This window comes from Armigeres subalbatus, chromosome 1 (genome assembly GCF_024139115.2).
Source record: "Armigeres subalbatus isolate Guangzhou_Male chromosome 1, GZ_Asu_2, whole genome shotgun sequence".
In the NCBI taxonomy this organism is placed as follows: Eukaryota; Metazoa; Arthropoda; class Insecta; order Diptera; family Culicidae; genus Armigeres; species Armigeres subalbatus.
This window is the reverse complement of record NC_085139.1, coordinates 49,099,896-49,127,777: the sequence shown is the minus strand read 5'-3', so window position 1 is coordinate 49,127,777 and position 27,882 is coordinate 49,099,896. Positions and strand designations below refer to the sequence as shown.

Sequence of the window (27,882 nt, the reverse complement as noted above, 5' to 3'; positions counted from 1 at the left end):
AGCCAACGCGACGAGTGCAATTAGTTAATTACCGAACAGCCGGGGTTCTCAGAAGTTCGAAAATCAATCAACACCAATCATGTTCCTGTTGCGAAGCAGTGCCCTTGTGATTCTTGCCGTAACAATCGCTGTAGCGGCAGCAGCGGCGACCAACACCCAGGAAGAACAGCAGATGGTGAACCTGATCAACGAGATCGACCAGCAGGAGAGCTTCCCGCTGTTCGGTGGGCTCAGTATGGAACGGGTTGAGGGTGCTCGCTCGTTCGGTGGTGTGGAAGCCGACGTCAACGAAAATCTGGCCGAACGTGCCGTGCGGTACCTGAACACGCACAGTGTCAAGTTCAACATTCCGGAAGAGGATAGTGAGGGTCGCCAGATGGAAGGTGAGAGAAATGGGACGATTGGATAAGTTTGTGATTGGGTGTGGTGAAATTCTGTGAAGATGTTGCTGTGAAGGACTTTGGAAGGTTAGTTAGAAAAAAAAGACTGAGGAAAAACAAATTTAGTGGAGAACTCCTGTTGCGTGGAATGAATAATTTGACGATTCCAATAGTTGTCAATCTCAGGTTGTTAATATATAAACAAAATCGAAAGAGTGAAGGAAGCTTCTCGCAGTGATGAAACCGTCCAATCGTTGCAACTGTTAAAGGATTTGGTTCATCATTCACCAGTGCATTTTTGCTTTACTGAATGAAGCACAAAGTGACTAGATCGATGAGAAAAGTGTTCGTGATATGACAATCGGAAACTACTCTAGTTACAATTGATTACTGTTCAGATTCGTATTTTCGTCTCGTTAGATGGGTCATCTAATTGACGTCATTGACTTAATCAAGTCAAGTACAAAACACTAAAGATGACCTGACTGTCAAAATTCGTACAGTAAAGTAACGTTTTCAGGCCGTCTTCAGGCCGTCTTCAGTACTTGATTTGATTTGTAATGATATGAATACAGTGTTATCTTGAAGAGAGAATAGTGATGGGAAAACAGATTTCGAAGGTGTGCAATTGGAATTGCATTGGAATTCAGTTGCATGGAATTTTGGCGTTGAAATTCAAAGTAGTTTGTGCACCTAGTTGCAAAAAGATGATTTTTTGAACCCGAGCTGTAGTTTATCCAACGAGACGTGGCGAGTTAGATAAAAAGTACAAGTGCTGAAAAAAACGAGTTGCAAACGCTATTTTTTGCAATGACGAAAAATGGGCTTTAACTCATTATAATAAGGAAGAATAAACTAAGCAATTAATCAACAAAAACAACAATAAGGCACAATGTATAAATTATATTAAACTCAGACGAATGTTTGTTGTACAATAAACAGTTCTGAAACAAAGTGAAAAGAAATGAAATAATTAATATTGAGCGTCTTAGGGGAAAATGTTACAAGGTTAAAATACTTCAAACCTCCATTTACTTCCGCTATATTCACTTATGTATCATCAGATACGTATTTCGTTTTCTACTTGAAAACTTCTTCAGTGTTTTGTTATCGACTCGTCGGAAGTAAATGGAGGTTTGAAGTATTTTAACCTTGAAAGTGAAAAGAAAACAAGCGATTTTCGGGCCGAAGGAGAATCTGTTTTCAAAGTATGTGGCGATAAACATTATTTACTAGTTACATTTTTTCCTCTCGAACAAGTCTGAAACATAAACGAAAATAAAATCGTGCTTAAAGATTTTTTTTCGTTTCATCATTCTTGGTCCTCACAAATTTTTGGTGAATATTTTCGGGTGTGATTTATAAACATTTTTAGCACCGCAACGGGATTCGAACCAACAACACTAATCAAAATGGCACTTGATTGCGCTTACTCTAGTCATACCACCACATCGAAGGCTTTTGGGGATAGGTATGTTATTTGTTCCATGAAGCTTACTCTTGTTTGCATTGGCGAAGGCATGAGAGGACATAGGAAGTGATAAAACGAGCAAATTCATTTTGTTCCGTGGCAGTGAGGGAAAAATAGTTAATATCTCCTATGTAGAAATTTTGGCTATCTCAGTCTTTAAAACCATTAAACGATTAGCGTTTTACTCTGCCCGACGTTTCCGGCCATTGGATGTGGCCTTTTTCAAGAGAAAAATTGGTCAATCATTTGCCTTAGAGGCGCGACCGAATTAATGGCAATATGTTTACCACTGCCTTGCGAGTGCAGTTTTACCCACAAAAAAATAAAAAATAAATTTCTTTATTTCCGTGAATTTTGAAATAAAATCAGTTCTTCACTTGTCATGGTATCGCCAGTATTAAGGTAGCAACTGGCAGGGGAGAGGGCAGCGACCCTTAAGTCCAACCTAGGGACCTTTCGCAAGCCAATGGAAAAAATAAAGAACAATTGACAAGGCAAATTAAAGTTACAGACTTTAAAAATACATTAAAATTTGTTGGAATGTAAAAACTGGACGAAAAGGCGGGATAAAGCCATATACCATGGTGAGGAGTCCCCATCGACAAACTTCGGCCGGTTAGCCATCTGTAGCTGATCGGTTATCCATGAATCCAATGGTTTAAATGCGTTATTCTCCGAAGTTTAATCGCTGCAGTCTGACAGAAAATCTAAACTTTGCGCATAACATCAATCCATACAACAGACCGAAATGGAAACCAGAATGAAAACTTTCCAGAGCGAAGGATTTCTATAAAACAAAAACTATTCGGAGTGCAGGGTTGGCGCAAAAAAAACTAATTAGAAAGTAAATAAGCTGAATACGATATTCAGATCGCAATTAAGCAAAAGGTAGAACGCCGCAGACAGCGTGGATCACTCTGAGAGCGACAATTTTCGTGTTCCTGCTACACAGGAGCTGGTCGGTTGGTGTCAATATGAGGAAACGATGTTAGCGAAGTCGGTGAGGAAAACCCCTCCAGCTGACCTTGTTGATATGATGCTTTAGGAGCAGGGGGCTTACGTCCCGGGTTGGGGTGCCCGGAATGCCCAAGCTGAGTGGATCTGGTAGTACAGCCCTCCATCTTTCAGGAAACAGATGAGGCCTGATAGGCTTGCAGTATCGTCAGCAAAGGCATCTACTAAATTCGTCGATATCCCCTAGCTGCATCGAGGAATGTCAAACTGCGGATAACGGCAGATCACATGTTCTGCTGAGCTTTCTACTTCGCAGATTTTACAAACCATCCGAAAGGGCCTTCGGCCAGAACTATGTGAGAATCGGGTGTGTGAAGGTGGGAGATGACTTGCGACTTGGTCCTTGAGACTTGTCCTAGAGGGCATATCGTTCCAGGGTGCCGTGGTCCTGGAAGCTACATACTGGTTCTCCCAATCCTGGCTGACGATCTGTTTTTATTCAGGCTTTAACCTCAGCATGGGGAAGCGATGTCGTAAAATTGTTGTCCGGCCTTGTTGTCGGCATCCAGGCGAAGGTTGTCGACTGTGGATCGCAAATGAGAATGGCCTGGATCCATGGGTGTTTCGGATAGTTGCTTTGTAGCGCAGCGATGACACTGGCCGAATCAGTCTAGACTAGGACCAGTGTGTCGGAGGAAGTAGTGGCGGTAATAAACAGAGCGGCGGTTTCCGCTGAAACGACGCTGCATGGTTAAGTTGTTGCCAGTAACGGCTATGCCGACTCCTGTCTGTCTCGAAAGAGAACCGTCAGTGTAGCGATGCTTGTGGTTCCTAAACTCGGTGTTTAGCAACTCGGCGACCGATCTACGTAGAACTTCCGTAGTCCCCTCTTTTAAAGCGCCTCGCAATGAAGTGATATATGTTGGCTGAGGAGGAGTGCCAGCTCCTCGCTCCGTGCCAGAGAACCATACCCAACAAACAATTTAGGCTGAATAGTCTAGTTTTTAAGCTAAAGAAGGCTTCTTTTGGTTGAACCTGGTTGAACAAGCGCCCTATCACATTCCAATGTTTGTTGGGTAGACACAGGGGGAGGCTGACGGCCATCGTATGTAGAATCCGATCCGCTTGAACAAGGAGGTGGACCCTGTGGTTTCTGGATGTGGCGAAATCGTTTGTTGCGATTTTTTTACCAAATAGCCGCCTACACACTGTGGTGAAATTGAAGGACACCCGCTGTGGCGTAGGCAGCCCCAGCAGGTGTAGAGGGAAAAAGACCGGAGGTTATGCAGATGTACTGCTTGAAAACTGGGTACGGTACGCTGACAAGCTCCCGACGTGCTACACAATTCATCTCCAGCCCGTAAAGCAGTCTGCTGTCAATTAACGCTTGCCCGTTGCGATAACCGAGTGGCCCTGATGTTTATCCTATGCGGTCTTGATAAGGTTTCAACAAGGTTAATCCTCGATTTACCGATAGCTGGTTTTAACCGCTTGGAGATGAGGGACAAAAGTCATTCCTCGGACACTTTTCTCTGACGATGTTCTTTGGTCGGCATAGACTTAGATGTTTATTGGTACCACCATCGGGGGTGACAATGGGTCTGGGGGTGAGAATGGGTCATGGCTCTCACCGGCAGTCTGGAAGTCGTAGAGCAAAATCAAAAAGGTCTCTTATATTTTAGTCTTCTTGCCCTCAAATACATTCAATCTATTCTGAAGCAGCTATTGTGGTCCAAGTGCGGATATTCGAAATATCCAGAGAAAACTAGATCGACGTGTTTCCCTTGGTCGAAGACACTTTTGTGTACGTCTTCCCGAGTATAAACCATGAACAGAATAACAAAATATGATATGGACTTGATTGATATAAGAGATAAAAGAACAGGCAACAATATCAAAAATTTGCACCGAAATATCATTTAAATATCAAGATATGCTATGGATAAGAACAAACTAATGGCAATTGATATCGATCACTTATTACAAACAACATATCTTAATATCCTCATGATATTTTAGTGCAAAATATTTATATTGTAGTCTGATCTTTTATCTCTTATGTCCATATCTTATTTTGCTATCTTATCAACATTTGATATTATTGAGCTATTTTCGTCTACTCGGGTTCTAATCCGGCGAAGAACGAGCTGGCCTCGTACCCTGGGCGAAAAAAGTGTTGGCGGCAGCCAGATCTTCCGTTATACACAGGAGGTCAGCGAGATAGCCCGGTAATCAGCGAGAGGAGATATTTGTTTTTGGAATCGGAATAACGTGGCTGAGGCCACTCGTCGGGGAAGGTTTGATTGGTCTAGGCTTGATTCATTAGGTCGAGGAATACTATTTTTGCGGTAGAGGGAAGGTTTTTCAGCATTAAATACCATATTATATTCGGATCGAAAGATTTTTTTTTCTCAAATTAGGTTTTGCATAAAAGAAATCAAAATAAAGTGCGTTGGATTTTTAGTAACGAATCTTATTAAAAAAAAACAAATTTATCCACCAGTGGTGATGATGCCTTTCTCGATTCAATATGTTGAATTCGAATTAATGTTTTAAATGCAGTACTTAGGGTAAGACGGTATAATATGCCCCCCCCTAAGGCAATTCCTTGATAACTTTTTACTTTTCAACGCAATTTATGCAAACTTTGTGTTATTTGGTGGTTCAGGAAGTCGCAAATTAATCACCCGTGAGTAGTCATATAAAAATGTTACATATAACACGTTATAAAGCTTTTTTAAAAAGTCGTGAAAAAAAGAGATTTCAAAAAGTGCCTGGGCAATACGCCCCACCTTGGCCAAAGACGTTACATAGCCCTTTATTAGTATTTTATCAATCCCATTGAAACATTGAAAAACCAACATAAGTCCATTCAATCAAGTTTCAAATACATTTCAATAGTTTCCATATAATTTGGAAGAAACTGCTGCAAGCTCGCCGCGCTTGTATCCAGTTGATGAGGGCAAATCGTCCATCCTACACTGGGGCGTTTTGACCAGTGAAACATATTTTCGAAAAACGTTACATTTTTGAAGATGAAAGAAACTTTATATCATACTAGTTGACCCGGCAGACGTTTTCCTGCACAGTAGGCGAGAATGTGCGTTTCGAACTACCCATGCAAAGTTCGCATAGGAATCACAATTTTAGTTATTCACGGTTTGCTCAACTTTACTCATAATTTTCGCATTAGGAAATATCATATAAACCCGTCGGAAACTATAGCGAATGTTTCTGCTGAAGAAATGAGAAAAATCCATCCAGCCGTTTTCGAGTTATGCGGATACGAACACAGACCATTTCATTTTTATATATAAGAAGAAGAAGATTAACCACTGAGAAAAGTTATTTTGTTGCCCAACTGAGTGTTCCAGTGTAAGTTTTGCAGACAGTATGCTAGCGTCTCTACATCAGACTGAAAAGCGAAGCTAAACGGATTGGACTAGTCATCAACACGTCGAAGACGAAGTACATGATAGGAAGAGGCTCAAGAGAGGTCAATGTAAGCCACCCACCACGAGTTTCTATCGGTGGTGACGAAATCGAGGTGGTTGAAGAATTCGTGTACTTGGGCTCACTGGTGACCGCCGATAACGATAGCAGCAGAGAAATTCGGAGACGCATAGTGGCTGGAAATCGTACGTACTTTGGACTCCGCAAGACGCTCCGATCGAATAGAGTTCGCCGCCGTACCAAACTGACTATCTACAAAACGCTTATAAGACCGGTAGTTCTCTACGGACACGAGACCTGGACGGTGCTCGTGGAGGACCAACGCGCACTGGGAGTTTTCGAAAGGAAAGTGTTGCGTACCATCTATGGTGGGGTGCAGATGGCGGACGGTACGTGGAGGAGGCGAATGAACCACGAGTTGCATCAGCTGTTGGGAGAACCATCCATCGTTCACACCGCGAAAATCGGAAGACTGCGGTGGGCCGGGTACGTAGCCAGAATGTCGGACAGTAATCCGGTGAAAATGGTTCTCGACAACGATCCGACGGGAACAAGAAGGCGAGGTGCACAGCGGGCAAGGTGGATCGATCAGGTGGAGGACGACTTGCGGACCCTCCGCAGACTGCGTGGTTGGCGAAGTGCAGCCATGGACCGAGCTGAATGGTGAAGTCTTTTATGTGCAGCACAGGCCACTCCGGCCTTAGTCTGATGATAAATAAAAATAAAATGCTAGCGTCTCTCCAGAATGTTGTAACATCAAAACTGTGAGTTTGTATTTTGCTATTATTTTCATTATGTTATGCAAAAAAAAACTTCCACATTCACATAGTATGATGGTTTTACAAATGTTCAAAGGTACCAACTGATTTTGACCCTTAGTTAGATATAGCTTTTTTTTAGAAATCAAAGGGGGCGTTTTGGCCAGGTCGGGCGCATTATACCATCTTAACCTATTGCCTACATTTCGGCGGTTGAAAGATTAGGTGCAATTCTAGTACGCTGCTTACTTAACTATGATGGGTTGCGTCACGGCTAAAATGATTAATGATTCAATGTGTGAATGCAAACAGTGTTTTTGTTGATTAAAAAATAAAAATATAATCCAAACTGCTTGATTTATTGAAAAACAAAAACAATAGTGTCCAACTAGGAAATTTGCTCCGTCGAATGAAACCAGTTGCACTCGAATCTGTCAAGTCACCGGAAACCAAATAAGCAAGAAAGGCAAATCATTTTTTTTAGCATATCGCCACATAATTTAACACAGAAGATTTGACATAATAAATACCAATGGGAAAAATATGTCTTCGTCGGTTTTTAAAGAATTACAACTAAAAATACTCTTGTAAGTATGTTTCTTGTGTGGCAAGTACAGTGGATACCTTGGTGTATACTTGGTGTCAGAGAGTCGAGAATTTTTCATCCTAGACCAGACTGAGAATCGAACTCGCCTTTCGAATTGACTATGCCTTTGCAAACAAGGCGAACTGGAGACCTTCATGTAGTCACATGTGGTGCTATTAGTAAATGCATGGACTACTGCGTGCAGTGCTGTTGATGTAGATTTTTCTTTCTGATACGCAAATTAATATTTATAATTTAAGGCATTTGATTTAAATAACTTGACTTTATATCTAGACCAACATTTGAAAAGGGCGTAATAGCCAAAATTTATTCCTTCTGATTCTTCGTCTACATATACAGCTATATATGTGGACAAAGAATCAGAAAGAATAAATTTTGGCTGTTACGCCCTTTTCAAATGTTGGTCTAGATATGTTCGTCATTTTTTTGTAGTTTTCAAATAATATGGTTGATATCAGGGTTGTAAATTCTCGGCAGCACTGGGTGAAGGTGATGTTTTTTATATCATGTTTTCATTTTCTTCCTGTTTTGAAATCAACCTCACATTCCCGGAGAGGCAGAAAAGTAAACAACAGAACTCACATCACCCACTGCGCCGCGAAGATGAAATTTTCCACAGCAAAATGTACACATTCACCCAGCAAATTGAAAAAATTCTCCACGCGTTTAAATGAGCCACTCACAGTCATACGGTAAGGCGCGAACTGAGCAGCCTTTCAGAGCGACTTGTGAGTGGCTGAATGCGAAATTGAATGGTCGGTGGTGTTGGAAATGATTTTTCGGCTGCACCCAGTCGCACTCACCACGGCGGCGATGAAGGCGACTGCAGATTATACTGAGATCCAAGTTTTTCACTGCATTGACTGTGAAATATTTCTACCCTGGTTGATATACTTATTATTGGCCTAAAGGATTTCGGGGGACTTAACCTTTGGTGGTGATTTATGTGCAGATGGCTCTTCGGCTTCTATTAATTCGAGAGTAACGTCAACATATTTCTACCCATTCCTCAATTGACTAGTTTTCAGACACGGCCGGCGCTGGTATTGCTTAATTTTGGGTCACCACATTTTACACATAGAAGGTGATATTAGTTCCAAATATCATCTTCCGGTTCTCTATGTAATTACAGCTGGCCTGCCAATAACGGAGTAGCTACCGTGGGTAGTCATTCGTGCTCATGCTTAAATCAGGGACTAAACTTAATCACGGCCGTCTTCTTTTTCCGCGATTCTTCTTCTTAACGGTCGGAAAAGTGACATCCGCTGCGGGCCATGAATATTTCAGTGATCTCGGAGCATTCTAGTTCAACCGATGTTCATGTCGAGGTTCATTTTTTGTAAACATTACCCGCAGCAGATGTTTTCTTCTTACTAAAAATCGGCGCGTTACGTCATCCTGGTTTAGTTCATAGGTAATCAAAAGAATTATCTTATAATCTGTTTTACGTAGTTTACATCGCGCTACACAATAAAAGCGTTGTCACTGCAAGTTTTGGTTGTAGTAGCCGTTTCAACTTCACCAGAGATAAATCATCATTGTGGAATCCAAGGAGGTTGACAATACGACGAAAATTATTTCAAGATCTTCTTTCTTTCGGTATATGGGATACCAGATATAATCAGCTCATTTATGCGTGTTGACTATCTGGATCCCAGTTGTTTGTCGACGACCGCTGCATCAGAACGTACCGTGGGGGCCGGAAACCGTACAGCACCGAAGTTCATCCACTTTATGAGATATTAACCAATTGAAGGGGGCTTAGGGTTATTAAATTTATCTAAATCTGTTCTTACACTTGACAGTTATCTTTTGAATTAATGAGATGAACAGTAGGCTTTGAAATTAAAACAAAATCAATCAAAAACAAATCGTCACCCACCAATCGCGGAGTTTCTGGCGCAATTTAATTTTGTGTAGAACGTTATACCACCAAAAATAACTGTGTTCTAATTACAAGATGCAAATCGTAAAGGAATATAAGCGGAATACAAGTAGTAGATCGATTCTCAAGGTGCGTATTGAACTATTTACAGTGGTGGTTTAGTCAATCAGTATGTTTTAATTTAAATATTTAGTTTAAAAACAATTGTACGGATTTTGATCCTTTGATTCGAAACGTATTTATATTCAGGAGGTGTTAATTGCATTAATTATTTTAACAAGTTTTTAGTAGTTTTTAATGTGCAAATGTTGAACACTTGAGAACTATAAGTATTCGTGCATCTGTATCAATGAAAAACGTTTCATTTGCATTCGATTCCATTATTTTAGAAAATTTCACATACCGGGGTGCTTAAGTATACGGAATTTGATGCCCCACGGTACTTCTTTCACACTCTGGATCAGCTTATCGACAGAGAGAATGCAGTCTTTCCAAATGCTAGATAGACGGGTTTCTATCAAGTTGATGCGATCATTCAGCTGTTGTTGATAAGCTTTGATCTGTCGACTGAATTCCAACAAGTATCTCCATTTTGTAAGCCCGAACTATGACAGTGAAAATCGTATGATCGATCAAAGATGACGTTTCTCTACTCAGGAATTGAAAAGTACTGAAAGGCCGAATGTAACGTGGTACTGATTCTGTTTGGCCTAAATGGACGTATGCAAGTTGTAAGGGCACTTAGCTCAAGTAACTATTGAGCGAGTTCACACATTTGATACTTTTGTAGACGCCAATAGCACACGGAAAAGCAGCCGATTGTAGAGGGTAAGTTCGATCAGTATAAGCAAAAACACATCCCGTCAAAAACAACTTTGGTTTCAGTGATTCTTCACGCTACTTTTGCTTTTTCCTAATTAATTAATTGATCTGTTGATCAGATGGGAGGACGACCAGCTTCACGCAATTGGTCACATCTCTGTATGATGATTTGAACTTATTGTTTTATGTTCAGCACGATAAACTGAGCTTTCTGATCGAATTGCACCTATTGGATGCTGGACCGATGTTTTGAGTTGTTGAGCCCTAATTTTGACAAGATATTTGACGAGGCATTCAAATGAGAGCTCCTTGAGCAGTTATACGAATAATTTTGTTTCAACGGCATCTGAGCAAGTTGTTTCTTAAAACATGTTTGACCTGTGCCCCTTAGTTTTCCTTGTTTTCTATAGGAGCAACATTGGTATGATTTTCCAAAAGATATTTTAGTTACTAGATAAAGGTTGTCGCTTCGGTTCCCTTTGTTCTGCTGTCCGAAACATGTGTGGTATCAAACTATCAAATCGTATGTATTTTTCCTTCATTGACATTTAGATCCCCTACCCTCGCCAGCAAAAGATGTTCCGGACAGCGACTACAGCGACAATCTTTATCTAGTAACTAAAATATCTTTTGATTTTCCAGTTGTTCGGGAGCAATAGTTGACAATGATCATAGCAATAGAGTGATATTAATTCCATCTTCATAGTCATCGCCATCAAAAGAATTGTAAAACGGTTTTCTGATATTTGTCACAAAATATCGTCCTCGATTTCATTAGGGGATTATCTTTGATAATTCTGGAATGATTTTCCCCGGCAATTCAATTTAAATATTCCTCAGAAAATAGTTCATGTTTTTTAGAGGAATTCGCTATTAATCCTCGGATTAAGGAGGAAACATAAGATTTAAAAAAAGAGTTCATCTAGTTCCAAAGGAATGCAAAACTTTCCTTTACATTGGACCATACATATTCAAATAAAAACTTTTGTTATCATGACTGCTGTTTTGTTTGTCGTGAAGAATGTTGTTGCCGACGAGTTAATAGATCCATCTATTCGAAATCAAACTTGTTGCACACTAAGTTGCACACAAAATTCATCACCATTTAAATTTCAATAAACAATGCTTCAATGTTGAAGACAAGTTGTTTTCCGTGAAATATTGTTTTTTGTCCATTAGATGATTTTATGTGTGACGGTTTCCTAATCTAAAATGAAATTCCTTGAAGGCAACATAATTTTATCAAACCCTGTTCAATTGATCAGCTGTCCATTAAAAGTGTCATAATCACAAAATGAACAAATGTGCAAGGAAATATTCATTCATCGTCAGTACAGTTAACGAATTTCTTCTTCTTGTTGTTGGTGTTGCATCCTCTACTGGGATATTGATGCCTCGCAGCATTCATTCAGCACATCCACAGTTATTAACTGCAAGGTTTTAAGCCAAGTAACCATTTTTGCATTTGTATATCATAGAGCTAACAGATGATACTTTTATGTCAAGAAAAGTTGAGGAAATTTCCAATCCGAAAATTTCCTCGATCGAAACCATGGTCTTGCATTGTAGTCGCGCATCTTACCGCACGGCTAAGGGAGGCCCCATAGTTTTAGAACTATTCAGTGAAATTATTTTATTATTTATCCCATTAATTGGATTGCTTGTTTTTTCGATAGTATTCTATTAATTGTATTTACTACTGTTTAATATCTGACATCGTCAAAATATGTCCCATCCAATTCAGAAACATAGCCACTAAGACGTAACCAATAATCGCCGCTGTTTGGCGCAATGGTTCTACACTGGGAACTATGCAACGTGCAATGATCAAATCCAACCCAGCACCATTATGTTTTATACTTATTTGAACAAGCTTTCACTGAACGCTGGCTGGCTCATCGCTTGTGGTGAACCCTCGTCATCGGGGCCAGCATGTGTGCAACAACAGTAGCCAGACACAAGGCATTTTCAGTCCCAGCTTGGATCGCTTCTTATTATTTACGTCACTGTTCAACAAGTGAATACTTAGAGGCTTAAGGTGAAGGTGGATTGTCAACAAACTAATTATTAGTAGTAATTGATATTTTGATACTGTTGCAAAACAATCAACTTGAAACTTTGGGGAAGGTGAAATAAGCATGACGATAATATTGGCCTCTTTCAACATTTCCCTTAAACATTTGGTCAGCGTTTGCTTCTTACTGTTCCGTCGAGAAGGTAGAAACCAAGGCGGTAGCATCTTCTACGATGATTATTGCAGGGCACGATCCAAGCTGGCCGAAGCCGTTCGGGTTCAAGGTTGTTGTTCCCCCTTTTCCGTGGTTGGTGTATCGGGATAGAGCGATTAACTTTCACTTTTTTGTGGATTTTTGTTTTTGTCTAACTGGTTTGGCTTCGCCGGGCTCTCGCCAGGTGGATGATTCTAATAATTGGTGTGTTGTGTTGTGGGAAGCTGAGTTCGAGATCAGGGAAAAAGTTCATTGACTCTTGCGAGTTGGCATTGGATGCGTGGATTTTTCTGGAGAGCGAAACAGGTTCTGGAATAAAAGAGAAAGTTTTTGTTCTCGGATGCTTCACACTAATTCGCTTTGGAACTTGGCTTCTTATTGGATAGTAACTTGTTGATTGATGGGCAGTAGCACCGTTTGAATAGACATTCTTCAACACCTATAAAATAAAATCAAAGTCGCCTATCGTTTAGCGGAAAAGGGTTCAATAAACTGAGTTGTGGTTGGAAAATTTTCTAAATTCGGACGATAAACCGCTTTGACTCAAATCCCCAACATGACTCATATTCTAAACACTGGAATTTGAGAGCCCTAAAACAAAAATTTTCACCGGTTTTCCGTACGGAGAATGAAGATTACATGAATTCAAGATTATATCGAAAAAAAAATCTACGAATGAATTTGAAAATGTTTATTTAACATTATTTACATTTTTTCATAGCAAAACAAACAATTCTGCATATCTCTGCTCACAGTTTCATTTGGGAAATATTTTTTAAGACTATTTTTAAGCTTTTTTAGTGGAGTGTCTTCTCCTCCCAAGATACATTTTGTATTTATTACGCTCTTGAAGTTCATAATTTACTCTGCAAGAGTGTTATAAAATCAGCATAAAACCAAAATATTACTAGGGCTGTCATAAGGCGCATTCAATACTATTCCATTTAATTATACGGCGTTGTAGATACGCAATTCAACCTCAACTATGTCTCGAGTCAAGTACGAGACACTGGAGATGACCTTACAGTTGAGGTCAAAATATGTATCTGAAAAGATAACAACTTGGTGGAATTAGACGTAATAGTACTAAAATCGTCTTAAGACAGGTATTTTTCAAACATGATTCTAATTTAAAGCCACGTTCCTTAGCGCAAGGCTTAGGAAGATATAAGCATATTCAATAAGAATTAGTATACAATCTTAACTGTTTGCAAGAATTTACTTCTTCTAGTGTATTCTATTCTCAAACAGTCAAAATCTGGTCTTTCCGAACGATCCTACTGTAGACTGTACCGTGAATCGGACTCGTCATCTACAGTTGGGCAACACAATGTATCGTGTTTTCCTACCTATTGGAACGATCATTTATTGAAAATTGATTTACCAGTTAACAAAACTGACCTGAATACCGCATTTCCAGAAAATTATAGCCATTCACTGTAAATCATCAGTTACACAACGAAAAATGTCTCACCCTACAATTACACGATTGCATAACGGTCAGCATTCAAAAACCCATCATAATTGTGAACAAAGCTCCCTATATGAGAATTCCGATATCTGCCACCAACGAAGAGATTCATCGCTTTTTTCGTCTCTCCTTCCTTCGACCACACCGACCGACCGGCACCGCCCGACGACGACGACACAGAGACTCGGCAGCAAGCAAGGCGAGTTCGTCCCTTTGCCAGCGTCGAACTCTTTTTGCTTGACTTTTCGAAAGCGGATACGACTTTTATTGAAATTTCGCAATCGAATCGCCACCGACCGCCTCGATAATGTCACCCTCCGAATGCCATTGGTGGCTTGGTCCACTTGTTCAGCTGCGTTGCGCCCCACTCGCGCCCACATTCCCCACTTCCATGTCATGTAAAACCGTATGAGTCAAAAACTACAAAACAAAACCAAAAAAATATTTCGTAAAAATGAAAGTTGTTTTCGATTTCTCCAAATATCCGGGTAGGTACCGGGCGACGACGCAGCTAGGGTTTTAACCGAGCACTTGTAGTGCCGTCGTCCTACCACCGATGTCATCGTCGATATGTGTGTAGTGGGAACAACAATACTACAATTCAAAATGTGTCCCCCTGGGGGACACCCCGAACCGCATTGGTGGAGAACAAGCGACGCGACAGCAGACGTACTGCAGCTTTACAACATATTGGCAGCACCAAATGTCGCAGTTGTGTCCTAATATTTATCATCACTGTGTGGAGCTGCATTTAAGAGTGCGTCGTCATAGGCGTAGCTCGGGAAAACGCCCAGGACTACCTTTATATAGGGAGGGCACATTCCCTCACACTTGCTACACCCTTTTAGACGCGATGAGTTAAACGGAATCGAATGACTCCTAATTAGCAGCAACGCAGTGGATCTTTTCTGGACCTGTGCGGGACGCATCCCTGCCTGTAAAAGGTCAGCGCGACCCGCCCCAAGTCAGCTCGAAAGATATCATCATCGATATTTATTACTACACGCCGTGCGTTGAAAACAAAACTTGTCGCCGCATCAAAACGAAACAAAAAGAGGTGCGCAAGGTGTGCGTGTGACGTAAAAAAGGGAAAGTTTGCGTGTTTCCTTTTCGGCGCTTGTCGTCGTTGGGATGGATTTTTCTTTTAATTTTCGGAACGCGCACCGCTGTCCTGTCCTGGTCCAGAAAGAATAATCCCCCTAGCTGGTGCGTGAGGCAGCGCGTGTTCGCAATCCACTGGAACTCATTTCCATTGGAAAGCGATAATGAATATCAAATTTTTGATTGAAATGGCGCTGGTTTACTTTTCAAATCGATTTTTTAGAAAATGCGCCGCCGCGTGCTTATTTTCAAGGGGGATGAGAAATCAGAAGAACTTTCTCTTTTGTTCGATCTGTTTTATCAGGTGCCCACGGGAGCGAGCGAATATGCTGATTGGTTGTGTGCATACGACGGGGGGTCGCTCGATGCGGTTTCGAATAATTTCAAAACTGTGCTAGTTGAATTTATTCTAATTCAGTAGCTTTGTATTTCAAGATGTATTGCACATATAAATAGATTAAATTTTGCTAAACTTTCATTTTCAAACACTTATAGTCCTCAAAAATTGCAATTAATGCATGATAAACTGTGCAATTTAGATCCTCTAGAGGCTGAGCTAAAACCAATGAAATGGTTAAAAAGTGTTCGATTCTCACTGAGTTTGTAAACAAGCAATAGTATTGCTTTGTGATTTGTGTCCAAAACGGCATAACTTCTTTATCCATCCTTTTCCAAACACAGTGCATTCCCAAGTTATATTGTTGTAATAACTAATTAGCAATCCTACGTCCACCTCTTACTTTATTTCATAGTTTTACATGAAAAAGCATGAGGTTTCGTAAAATATTTGCTGTGTTTTAAAACCATCTATTGAATTGACCATCTCTCGGGAATCTATCCCACGGGAAAAAATGCCAAACGCATCGCAGACGTATCTTATGTGCTGGGCTCTTAGCACGTCATCACTTTGCACTTATAATAACGTTGGGTGCGTTCAAAACTTCCACAAAGTGTGCCTAGACTGCCTAGATCTGTCTTGGACACGTTTGAATTCTGGAGAAGGAAAGGTCATCGGTGCAATATTTATAATAACGGGTAAACTTTGGAATTTGAATAGACGTTTGATAGAATGTGAAACACAGATAGGGAAATTCAGGCCCAACCCAACAAGAAACTTCTCAATTTAACTGTGATTGAAAAGTGTGTGTTTTTCAAAACATTTACCAATAATTTAACTTATCGTCAACAGATATTCAAATAAAACACCAAGAACGATTGTATGGGAGATTGCTGATCTTTGTTCCAAAATCAAGCGAGGGAGCCGAAGTACTTGTTGTTTATTATTAGAGAGAAATACATGTAATATGACGGGGAACTCAAGATCATTCAATGGAGCCAATGTAACGATTCGTAACTTCAGTTCTTGGTTTTGTATTAACCGGTGGCTTGAGCGCCACTTGCAGAATTCGGAAGATCACTTGTCGAGCTCTAATTTCCCGACTATTATCCTCAATAGCCACTCGAACGGTCACTGGCTGAAACCTTAATTACACAAGATGCTTTCATCAATCTGGCCACATCCCAAGCTACTTTGTAACTCCTAAGCTACTTCAGTCTGCCAACAAAACGCGGAAGGACTCTTACGAAGTGAATGATCGACGTAGAAAACGAAACGGGGAAGCAAACGGAATGTTCTTCCAACGATTGCTCATACTCAGAAGAGCTAAAACAGATCTACTCAATTTAGGTTAGTAACAAATTATCAGGTTCATTTGTTTCGGGTTGAGCACAATTGTTGATTGTTATTCGAATGGCTTTAGATCATGATGTCCGTGGTGATGGTGATGATGAAGGCAGCAAATGATGAAAATTCACCACTCACCTTCATGTGGTAACGCACGAACTGAGGGGCCAGTCAGTACGTTTAGGTGTGGTTGAATTCCAAATTGAATGTTTGATTGCGGAACTGATCTTAATCTACGCTACAATAAGTTAAGCGCCACAAATGCGACCTGAGTTCCTACTTTTTCACTCTGGATCGTACAATGTTGGCCGGACTTAAGTTGTGAAATAGGTTGCAGCTAGACGGAAGACCTCCGATTTACTCGGGAGAGCTGCCCTCCAAACAAGGGCCAACATCCCTTCGCATGGATTTGCCATACGGCTTCCCATGATGAAATAAAGACTTGCCTTTGGTTTCAATCTGGTGGCACTTGGCGACGTATGTACTTCACGCGTCGCATTTCTACAAACGATTCGTAGGGTTTGGTGATCGACGCTTGTGCTTCCCCTGACTTGAAGAACTACTCCACACTTCGTTTCGCTACCCCGGATAGTGGGCCTTGTAAATGCATGAACTCTAAGTAACACCTTCGAGAGGTGAATGCGGCCGAAATGTTTAATTTAGTAATGAGATCATGCAATATGAGTTTCGTTCAAATGAACTTTATGTATAGCGGCCTTCCTTAGCAGAGCGGCAAGATGCACAGAAATTCTCTCGTCTTCCGTGGGCATGAAAGTATCATCGTGTTAGCATCATGATATACGGCAGATAATAACTGTGAAAGTGCTGAAAGACCACTAAGCTAGCGGCAATTTCTCAGTGGAGCATGTAATGCCAATAAGAAGAAGAAGGAGAAGTATAGAACTCACAGATTGATATTCAACGGTATAGATATAGTCATCATATGGAATTTTCAAGAAAATATTACACATAAAACACCGAGATTGCATCGGAAATGGGCTAAAAAGACATTTTTTGCCTTTCTCCAAAAACAATATACCGATCGACTCTACTCGACGAGTTAGAGTGATGTCCGTGATTTTTTTTCCTAAGCAATGGAGGGGGAATCTGCTCAACAGACAGGTGGACAACCCAGGAAGTGCGGGGTTATGGACCACCTCCAACAGCAAACAAGGTAGGGAGGACTACATCTCGACCCGCTAAACCGTTTCCATTGCCATCAAGCCCATCGTCCCTACGTTACAACCAGAAAGTAATGCTTTAAAAGGAGGCAGTGCACAACGCGCCCTCGAGGTTAGCTGCGTGTCCTTGCAGCATCGAACATCGTGACTCGCTTTTTCAGAAGAACACCATGGTATCGTACCAACGTATTGCCGGCTTTCCAGATGGCCTTACCACGCCCTATGTCCTCGGAAGTTGGGAAGGGTCGACTTCGCGCCTGCTTCTTTCTGCACGACTGGTATCAAGAATGATAATGCCGCATGTACCCCAAATTGACCTCTCTGCGATAGGGTCTATTCGCCAACACACAGAGGGACTTGCCGACGCGGTGCCTACGCCTGCCCCAGCCTTGACGAGGACCCCTTTCCGTCCTCAGGCTCGGAACCCGCCCGGTTGACCGACGCCGCGAAAGCGACGATACCATGTTGTTCTTCGCGCGGCCACTTGTTCGATAAAAGGATCGAGTTCGACCAAAGGGCACCGGTATGACCCATGGGCCCTCCTAAGCCGTGCAGTAAGACGCGTGACTACAAAGTAAGACCATGCTGAGGGTGGCTGGGTTCGATTCCCGGTGCCGGTCTAGGCAATTTTCGGTTTGGAAATTGTCTCGACTTCCCTGGGCATAAAAGTATCATCGTGTTAGCCTCATGATATACGAATGCAAAAATGGTAACCTGGCTTAGAAACCTCGCGGTTAATAACTGTGGAAGTGCTTGATGAACACTAAGCTGCGAGGCGGCTCTGTCCCAGTGTTTGGGGATGTAATGCCAATAAGAAGAAGAAGAAGAGGACCTGAACCCTTGGACCACCTCTTATTTGCGTCTGAAATAGCCATCCTTGAATCCACGCGCCACTTTCTGTGTAGCTCCGAGACGATTTGGACGACAGCCGGTAAAACGGCGTTCCTGCCAACTTTCATCCTCCGAACTAGGTTGTCCGGGGTAGTGTCCAGACCACATGTGGCAGGCATGTGGCCACGCATTGCGCGAAAACGTGGGCACACAAACAACACGTGTTCCGCCGTTTCCTCTAAACCTGCGCACACCAGACACTCGGGCGAGGCCGAGCAAGCATGCTTAAACGCCGGACACATCGAACCCCCCATGGAGTGCTTGCTGTTCACAGCTTTGCTGGAACAAATCAAACAATTGGGAGGGTTCGTGCAGCATTGTGCCTTATGTCCCTCCGATCCGCAGTGTCGCCAGAGCTTGCTTCTGTCAGGGCCTTCGCAGTCCCATTGCTTGTGCCCCGGTTCCAGGCACTTAAAGCAAACTTCGGGTTGCTCGTATATGCCCACAGGGCACACAGACCATCCCACCTTGACGCTCCCTAACTTGACTACCTTGGAGGCGTCCGGGTCAGATAGCCGAACCTGCGTCCCTGCCGGACCTTTCCGTAGCCGAACGGCTGCGGTGGGCGTCTCCACTTCACACTGTCGCCGCAGTGCCGTGACGAGCTCTTCGACTTCGGTGATCTCGTCCAGGTCTTTAACCCTTAGATTCACCTCTGTCGTGAGTGCCCTCACCTTGACCGTCTCGCCTAGGACTTCCTCCGCCAACTTCTTATAGGCGGCGCCCTTTTGCGAGACGCCCTGCTTCAGCTCGAGGATCATCTCGCCCATCCTCGCCTCAGTCTGGGTAGACTTTGGCACCACCGTCTTCGCTGGCACACCCTCGGTCGATTCGACCTTGCCCAAATCCACGATTTCTTGGGCCTCAGTCTGGGTAGATCTCGACTCCACAGATTTCACGGGTTCGCACTTGGCCGTCTCAACCGCCGTGATGTCTGTGTGTGTGCATGTGAGTGTATGTGTGTGTGACGCAATATGCTGTCTTCTTTTTTCTATTGAAAATTGACCAAATCGAACTATGAGCTCGGAAGTTATGGCCAAAATACCACTTTTTTTAATAGAAAAATTGAGTAATCATCTGATTCTTCATTCTTCGCCTGTCATTTTCCACCTCTTACTACCATTTATCATCATAAAAGTTTTAACTTGTTTAATTTTGTTATTGTCATGTGATGTACCGGCAGGACTTTTAACTCTTATTCTTCCATTCGGTAGAATAACGTATCAGCATTTATGAAATAGCTGTCCTTGCGAGACACTTTTCCATAACCAGCTTACTTATAACGATGGGATACCTGTGGATGTATAACCGAAATTCATCTACTTTATGAGTTTGGATCAATTCATTTACTTGTTTACAGTCTTCGACATATTTACATCGTACAGACTAAAACTTAAATGCTAATTCGCGACTTGAAAACACCTCTACTAATATGGAAGTTATACAAATGATAAACATTATTAAAAGAAATTCAACAAGTATACAGGACAGTCGATGTTACCTTCAAGCATGTCAAAAATGAAGAGCCTTTGGAGCAAGGTGCTCCTCTCTCTCAAAGCAGGGAAATTAATAAGTGCACAACAGTGTTGATAGGGTTGCCGATACCGCTATGCAAGTATTCGAAGAGCAAATCTGATGAACGCTTTCTGTACTGGCTCGATACGGTTAATTTGCACGATGTTATACGGAATCTATATGATCACTGCATACTCCAAAATACTGCGAACTAAGGCAACGTACAACGTCTTAAGGCAGTAAATATCGGTGAAATCACGAGTGTTGCGTACGCTTTAGCGGTCACCGATGAAATATGCATTGCTCAGCGTTGCGTAGTTTGCTCTCAAAAATGATGCCCAGGTCTTTGACCTTAGAGATATGTAGTAAATCATGGGAATGCATCAAGTAGTTTAAAACAATTGGAAAGCAAAGGCGAGTGAAGGTTATGATGTTGCATTTCTGTACGTCAACTTCCATTCCATTTCTACCAAACCAATCCAAAATTGTATTAACATCCACTTGCAATCCGCAGCAGACCACCCAGTGATGATATGGCTCGATAGATTTTCAAGTCGTCTACATACATAATTTTGACGAAGAGTACAAAGCGCACTGGCACGAGATGACTCCCTTAAGGAACGCTTGAAGTAATGTGAAATGGATCCGATATAACTGTCCCGAAATTTACGGACGCGCTACGATTGTAAAGATTGTAAAGATTGATGCGCTACAGCTAACTGAGCAGGAACTCGTATCAAAAGCCTTCGAGAAGTCAACATATACCGCATCGACTTGCTTTCGTTTCTCAATATTATCAATTAGCCAGGATACATGACTCATCAAATGATGTCGTTGAGCGTTTCTTTACAAAGCCATTTTGGTCATCGTCGATTATGTGCTGTACCGCCGGGTACAAGAAATCCAGCACCATGCTCACGAAAACTTTCGGAAGAAAGCTGAGGTTGGAAATCCCTCGGAAATTTCGAACATCATGAACATTTTCAGATTTATGGACAGGTGTAATTAACGCCCCTTTCCATCTTCAGGAAAATATCCTTCCCTCAAGCGAGCGATTTAACAGCAGCGACGTAGGTAGAGCAAGCATGTGTGCACAATTATTGATGAACGATGGTGTAAGCTCATTCGTCCCAGGTCCCTGAGATCCATCAACTTCTTGTAGTTTTTTTTGCAAACGTCGCGTACTCCAAAAAACATTCAACGGAATGTTGAGATCGAATTCCCGCAGAGAAAATATTTTCATTGAGCCTTACGCAAACGATTTTGCATGTTTTTCAGCTCTCTGTTCCACCAAAACTGTTTCCTGTTTACTCCCAGGTTGACGTGCTTGTCTTTTCAGAGTCACCTGTTGTCTAAAAACCTCATCTAATTCGCAATAAAACAATTCTACCGCTTCGTCCAAAGTCCCCACATTTAAAATATTAGTCCAATTGACTTGTGAGATCACAGCATTCAACTCTTCGTAATTGCAATCTGTAGTAGTAGCGGATTGTGTTAAAATAATAATCAAAGATACGAAATGGAAGCATGAATTATTTGAATGTGATTTGAATTTCTAAATCGAAGCAATCGGCGTTCGAATAGTAGGCGCCCATTAGCACAAGAATATGAGCTCGATTGACAGAACGAAACAAAGAAAGAGACGATATTAATTCGAATATTAGGTACATCGTCCATGTATCACTAGAGCTACTCGTTCTGTCAGAACATACTTGTGAGTACGCAGCCCATGATAATTCAGATATTCGACGGATGCCCTAAGGATATTCGCTCGGTCACGGAATGTTCCTCTCCATTTCCACCCACTAGCAATTCAAAAGGTGAACCTAAAGTGACCAGATTTGCCTTGGTCAAATCCGGGACGCATTACATGTATATTTTGAAAGCGAAAATGTTCGATTCCCGCTCCAGGCAGTCGTGGGAACTCCTCGATAAGCGAAACATTCTTCAATGGTCTACTCCTACTGAATATTGTCTGTAGTCAGTCTGCACAACCATTGATTGAACACGGTGAAATTGTCTTTTCCAATATTTGGATGTTTCAGGCATTTTCCAAATGATGCATTTTCTCAATCTGAGCAGATTTAGGAGTGTTCCAGATTATACACATTTTTAAAAATTTAATTATTATTAGATTCTGCCACTAACTCAGATCCTTCCAATTTAAATCCACGTTATGAACTAAACTTTTCAAAATATCTTCAGATATTTTTGAGCCCACTGATCTTACAAATCCTTAATCTACAAGAAAGGCGACAAACGAGATATCCTGAATTATCGTCTGAGATAGTTCACTTCCAACGGTTTGTATATCTGTGGATATAGATTTGAAGACAGCATTCGTTACAGTGGAACTTGATATCTCTGTGCTTTGGCTTAGATCCTACCTGGTGCACGGCTTGTTCCGAGTTAAGATAGGGTCGCCGGAGTCGGAAATATTCTATTCAACAAACTGGAGAGCTCCCTTGAACAGTAACCTTGATCCACAGTCTTTAATAATTGATGTCTCGCTATTAGTACCAGCCAATTTCTGCTTATTTCACACAGATAACATGAAATTTACAAAATAATCAAATAATTATATCACGGATTTATTGGAGCTTCAAACTATGATGCATCGCTTCACAGATTGGTGTTCACGTAATTTGTTGTGCCGAAGTACCGAAAAATGTAGCACCATTTTGTACCACTTGTCCTCACGTTCGTTATCCATAGTCTGACACATCAGCTCAACTTTTGATGATCCTCTAGAATGTCTAGATTTTTTAATATTTACAGAGATTGTCTAGAATCTCTGAATTATTAGAACTTAATATCAAGTTCAGTTCACCCTCTGGATTGCCCACGTTCTTTTGATTAATCGGATCTGTTACAGATTTTCTAGACATCCCATTTCTTATAGATTTCATACATTACCTTGACTCTACAGGTTCATAAAGGAATGCGGGACGTTTTGTGGGACGCCTGACAATGCGGGACAAGTAGGCCTAATCCGAGACGCCTGGTCACTTTAGTGTAACCCTTAGTCGTGATAACAGAACGAGTAGCTCTAGTGATATTTAGGTGATGTACCTAATATTCGAATTAGTATCGTCTCTTTCTTTGTTTCGTTCTGTCAATCGTGCTCATATTCGTGTGCTAATGGGAGCCTACTATTCGAACGCCGATTACTTCGATTTAACAATTCGAATCTCATTCAAATAATTCATGCGTCCATTTCGTATCTTTGATTATTATTTTTTTTACACAATCCGCTACTACTACACAATGATTAAAGTCGTGAGCTACATAGCAGTTTTTGATGTCTGGGGAACCATGTAAAGGCTCGACAACAATCACAAAAGGCGGATGATGACGATCTATATTCATCAGAGGCAGAGGTAGATTAGGATACACTTTGAGGTATTAAAATCTACGAAGCACATTTTTGAATGAAATGAATGAAATCAACACTTCCTGCATCGAAATCCATCCATCGTGGACGAATTTCAAATCAAAGAATCAAAACCTGTAACACTTTTTACACAAAGCATCAAGCAAAAGCAAATGATTGACTAGACCTTACCTGTAAATTGTTCAATACGCACTATGAGAGACACCCTATTACAACGCCGCATTGATGATGGTAATGATGACTGTAACCACACTCACACAGGTGAACTATGTTACGCATGCGCAAGTATCTTTGACTGCAGAGCTAGACATGTGTTAGTGAATATTACCGCGGAGCGAGGCTTTATAATACATCCGACCGTTGGCACGGGGCCTCGTCTGCATCCAGTGCTCGTCGAGGTAAGTTGTGGCTCCCGGTGCAGCCGGTTGGGTGATTCCGCTTGTGAACCGCGTTTGCACACCGAGTTTGAACACCGAGTTACACACGCACCTTATGAAGCGACCCTTTTGATTTATCGTAAACTGGTCTTACTCTATTGATTTCTAATTGCAATTTCAACACAGCCGCTTTTAGCAAAAATATGGCAACACGCATACACCACTTTTGCTCTAGGATAGGATGTGACAATAAAACATAAAAAAAATCGTACCGGTTGCTGATTGGACGAAAATGATAATCGATTACTTCGATCGGCGGTGGCACATTTTCAGAAGGGTAACTTATTGTTAACTTTGCTCGGTTTGAAAACTGTCTCGACTACTATGGACATCGTGTTAGCCTTATGATATACGAATGTAAAAAAGCTACTTGGCTTAGAAACCTCATAGTTGATGACTGTGGAATTTCTTAGAGAACACTAAGCTGCGAGGCGGCAATTTCCCATTGGCTATAAGCATAAGAAGAAGATTTCCTGAAAAACATTGATTTGTTAAGGTCACTTAATAATTGCAATATTCAAGCTCACATCGGCATCAACAGCTTCACGTTTTACTCAATCCTTCTCGTAAGCTACCTAATAGTCCCGCCGATAAAGGATTAGCTTCAGAACATAAATTTTAATATAATCGCATGAACAATATGAACACTTTATGCAAAACGCGCACAACGCAACGCAATGTGTTCACCACGGTTGATTATTTATTTATTATTATTTTTTAACTCTTTTTTTGAGTAATAACTTCTGCTAAATTTTCTTTGTTCAATGTTCGGGATTATGCTGGGAATTATATAAATCGAAGGTTTTGTGTAAAACAATGTGTGATTGATTTGAAAAAAAAAATACATTTGTGTTGATTCATGCACATTTGTGCGCCCCTCGTAAGACTATCAAAGAACATGTAAACAAATAATGCAAATTCAAATGCGCTTCCTACTTCCAAATATGAGCGTTCGCGTTCCAAATGCTCCACTAGGAGAGAACATCACGCGATCGTCCGTTCTCTCGAACTCACTCCGTCAAGAGAGGGATGTTTGATTGTGTCAAAAACTATCAATCTGCACCCCAGCGCAACATCATGATTCCTTCGCGTCCACACACGCCATCAAACAGGTTCATTGACCGAAGGTGTAGGCATTTCTCGATCGCCATCGACGGTACCAGGTTGTCGCGCGATGCGCGATCAACGTCTTCGACGACCACATTATCAGAAGAGCAACAAAACAAAACCCCACTCTTCAGCGAGCACGACTTATCGATGCAGTCCCAAATGGTATTGGTGGATGTGGAGAAGAGTAGCCGCGTTGCGTCGATCGAACCCCGCCAATGACCATGCGCGAGAGCGCGAATGGGCGCGAGGGACTAGGTCATTGGCACACAGCAACCACCACGCCGGACGTTTTGTCGCTGTCGTTGTCTTCGGGTTTCGCGGTCAGTCGAGAGATGTAGCGTGAGAGCAACACTGAGGGGAACTTTTGATCGGTTGATATTCTCGAGAACTACGCTTTGTATCACCACAACCTATGTTGAGCATGAGATTTTAGAGAAATGAGCGAAGAAAGTTTACAACCACGTGATATCTATTATGCAGCGTTAAGGAACTTCAAGAACGATTTGAACCGTCTCATTGAAAACTAGACACATTTGGAGTCACGAACAAAAATCAGAGCGCCGTGTAATAAAAGCGAATATAAATTTGAACCATTCTGATTCTGAAAAAAAAACAGAATTAACATCTAGCAGTGATGATGCCTTTCTCGTGCATTATAAAATATATTGAAAAAAATCACATTAGAAAGCTCTTTAGGGAATAGATCACATTTTTCGATCATTCTGCATGTTTTTGGATTGATTAAAATGCATTGCCAGCATTTAAAAAAATGGTTTTGAAACTTTTTATCCACTTGGAAAAAAAAATAACAATGATTTTTCAACAATTCCAAAATTCAATGTCCGTTCTGCACATTTTTCAATAGCAAACAGTGGGACCGCATTTCCCGTCGAATGCAACTTGTTGCGATTAAATCGTATAATGCTTGTTTGTCTACAAAATTTGTACACATACACAAATACAGTCATCACCTCAGTTCATCGAGCTAAGTCCATCGGTATGTAACACTATGGGTCTTCAGGCCTTCTATCAAAAGTTTTTTTTTGGACCAATCATATAGCCTTTCGGTACAACTTAGTTGTACGAGAAAGGCAAAAATTCTAAACATATTGTGTCTGGCAGAGAACACTTATTAAATCTACTTGATAGTGATTTACAACATGAAGCGTCACAAAAGTTGGCATTGGTAGAGCAGAACAATAGTGACAACGATCATTTATTTACCTACACCTTCTTACGAAATTATGGATTGAACTTTAACCACAAATCATGAGATTACAGTTCATATTTGTGTCTGATCGATTGTAAATTTATTAATTTCCAAGCTCCTATGTGACCAAAACTTGTATGCGATTCGAAATACTCGTTAAATAGTTCCCCGAGCTTTCTAAAGCTTCCTTCATATATAAACTTGATGTAGCACAGGTTTGATCAGTTGCATCTCACAGAAAGCTCACCACCAAATTCAAAAGCGTAATCGTAGCTTCACCATATCCTATACACACCACAAGCTCTACTAATGATTTTCTCCTTCTTTTCGTATTCGTAGAAGCCCGCAGCAGCCGCCTGAAGAAGGTCTTCCTTCCGCTGCTGCTCGCCCTGAAGCTGAAGATGTCCGTCGTCTTGCCAATTCTGCTCACCATCATCAAGCTGATCTCGCTGAAGGGCCTGATCGCCGGACTGCTCGCCCTGAAGTTCTCCAGTAATTATTGCCTCATTTATCCGATCACTTGAAGCAATCGAGTCTAAACCAATATTTACTGTTCCGTTTCCCCCCCGCAGTCTTCACCTTCCTGAAGGATCTGTTCAACAAGAAGCAGGAACGTGTGACCACCGCTTACATCACCAGCGCCCAGCCCGTGAACGCCGAGATCGTGCACCAGGATTGGCACCGCAATGGACAGGCTTCGCCCCAGGAGCTAGCCTATGGTGCGTACAATCCTTACGCCACCCTGCAGTGAAGAGGCCCCCAACAAAACATCCAGAACGATGACGATCCAACACCAGTGACGATGGTTGGCGATCATTATTGAGCGTAGACCAAAAATAATGGCTAGCTGCTGAAGCCAAATTTTGCGATGAACAGTTAATTTATTTATTTATTGTGTTTGTAATGAGTTTTTAAGTTTTCTCATTTATTGTTTAACATTCTTTCAACCTCCTTGTTGTGAATCTATTCGCCGCTTTATTTGTTCTCCCTTCAAGTATTTCCTTTGTTATTTATTTGTGTTGAATGTGTAAATAAGCACCAGAAATAAAAAGAGTTTCAAACGAATGGCGTATTCTTATATTCTTTAAAGTATCACAGTTATCAGTCTTAAAGAATTGTTGTTGGATGATGTAAGTTAAAACAACTTATTAATTCAAGATTATATGAAATTACCTCATAGGTCAAATTATTCAACAAATGTTTCCATTTAGCATATTTAAAATATGAATGGTAAATGCTATTCGGCTATTCGTTGTTCCAATTTAAAAGCCCTGATTAAGCCACCAAGTGATGTCGATGCCTATCTGGTGCATATAAAAAAAAACTATAG

At 41.3% G+C, this 27,882-nt stretch overlaps 1 protein-coding gene across 1 annotated transcript; it reads left to right on the top strand.

Moving 5' to 3' along the window:
- LOC134208367 (uncharacterized) lies at positions 1-27,617 on the top strand. The gene is made up of 3 exons (XM_062684357.1): positions 1-383; positions 26,892-27,044; positions 27,125-27,617. Exons 1-3 carry the CDS (start codon positions 80-82, stop codon positions 27,301-27,303), a joined length of 636 nt encoding a protein of 211 aa, XP_062540341.1. The 5' UTR covers positions 1-79; the 3' UTR covers positions 27,304-27,617.
- The last annotated feature ends 265 nt before the right edge of the window (positions 27,618-27,882 follow it).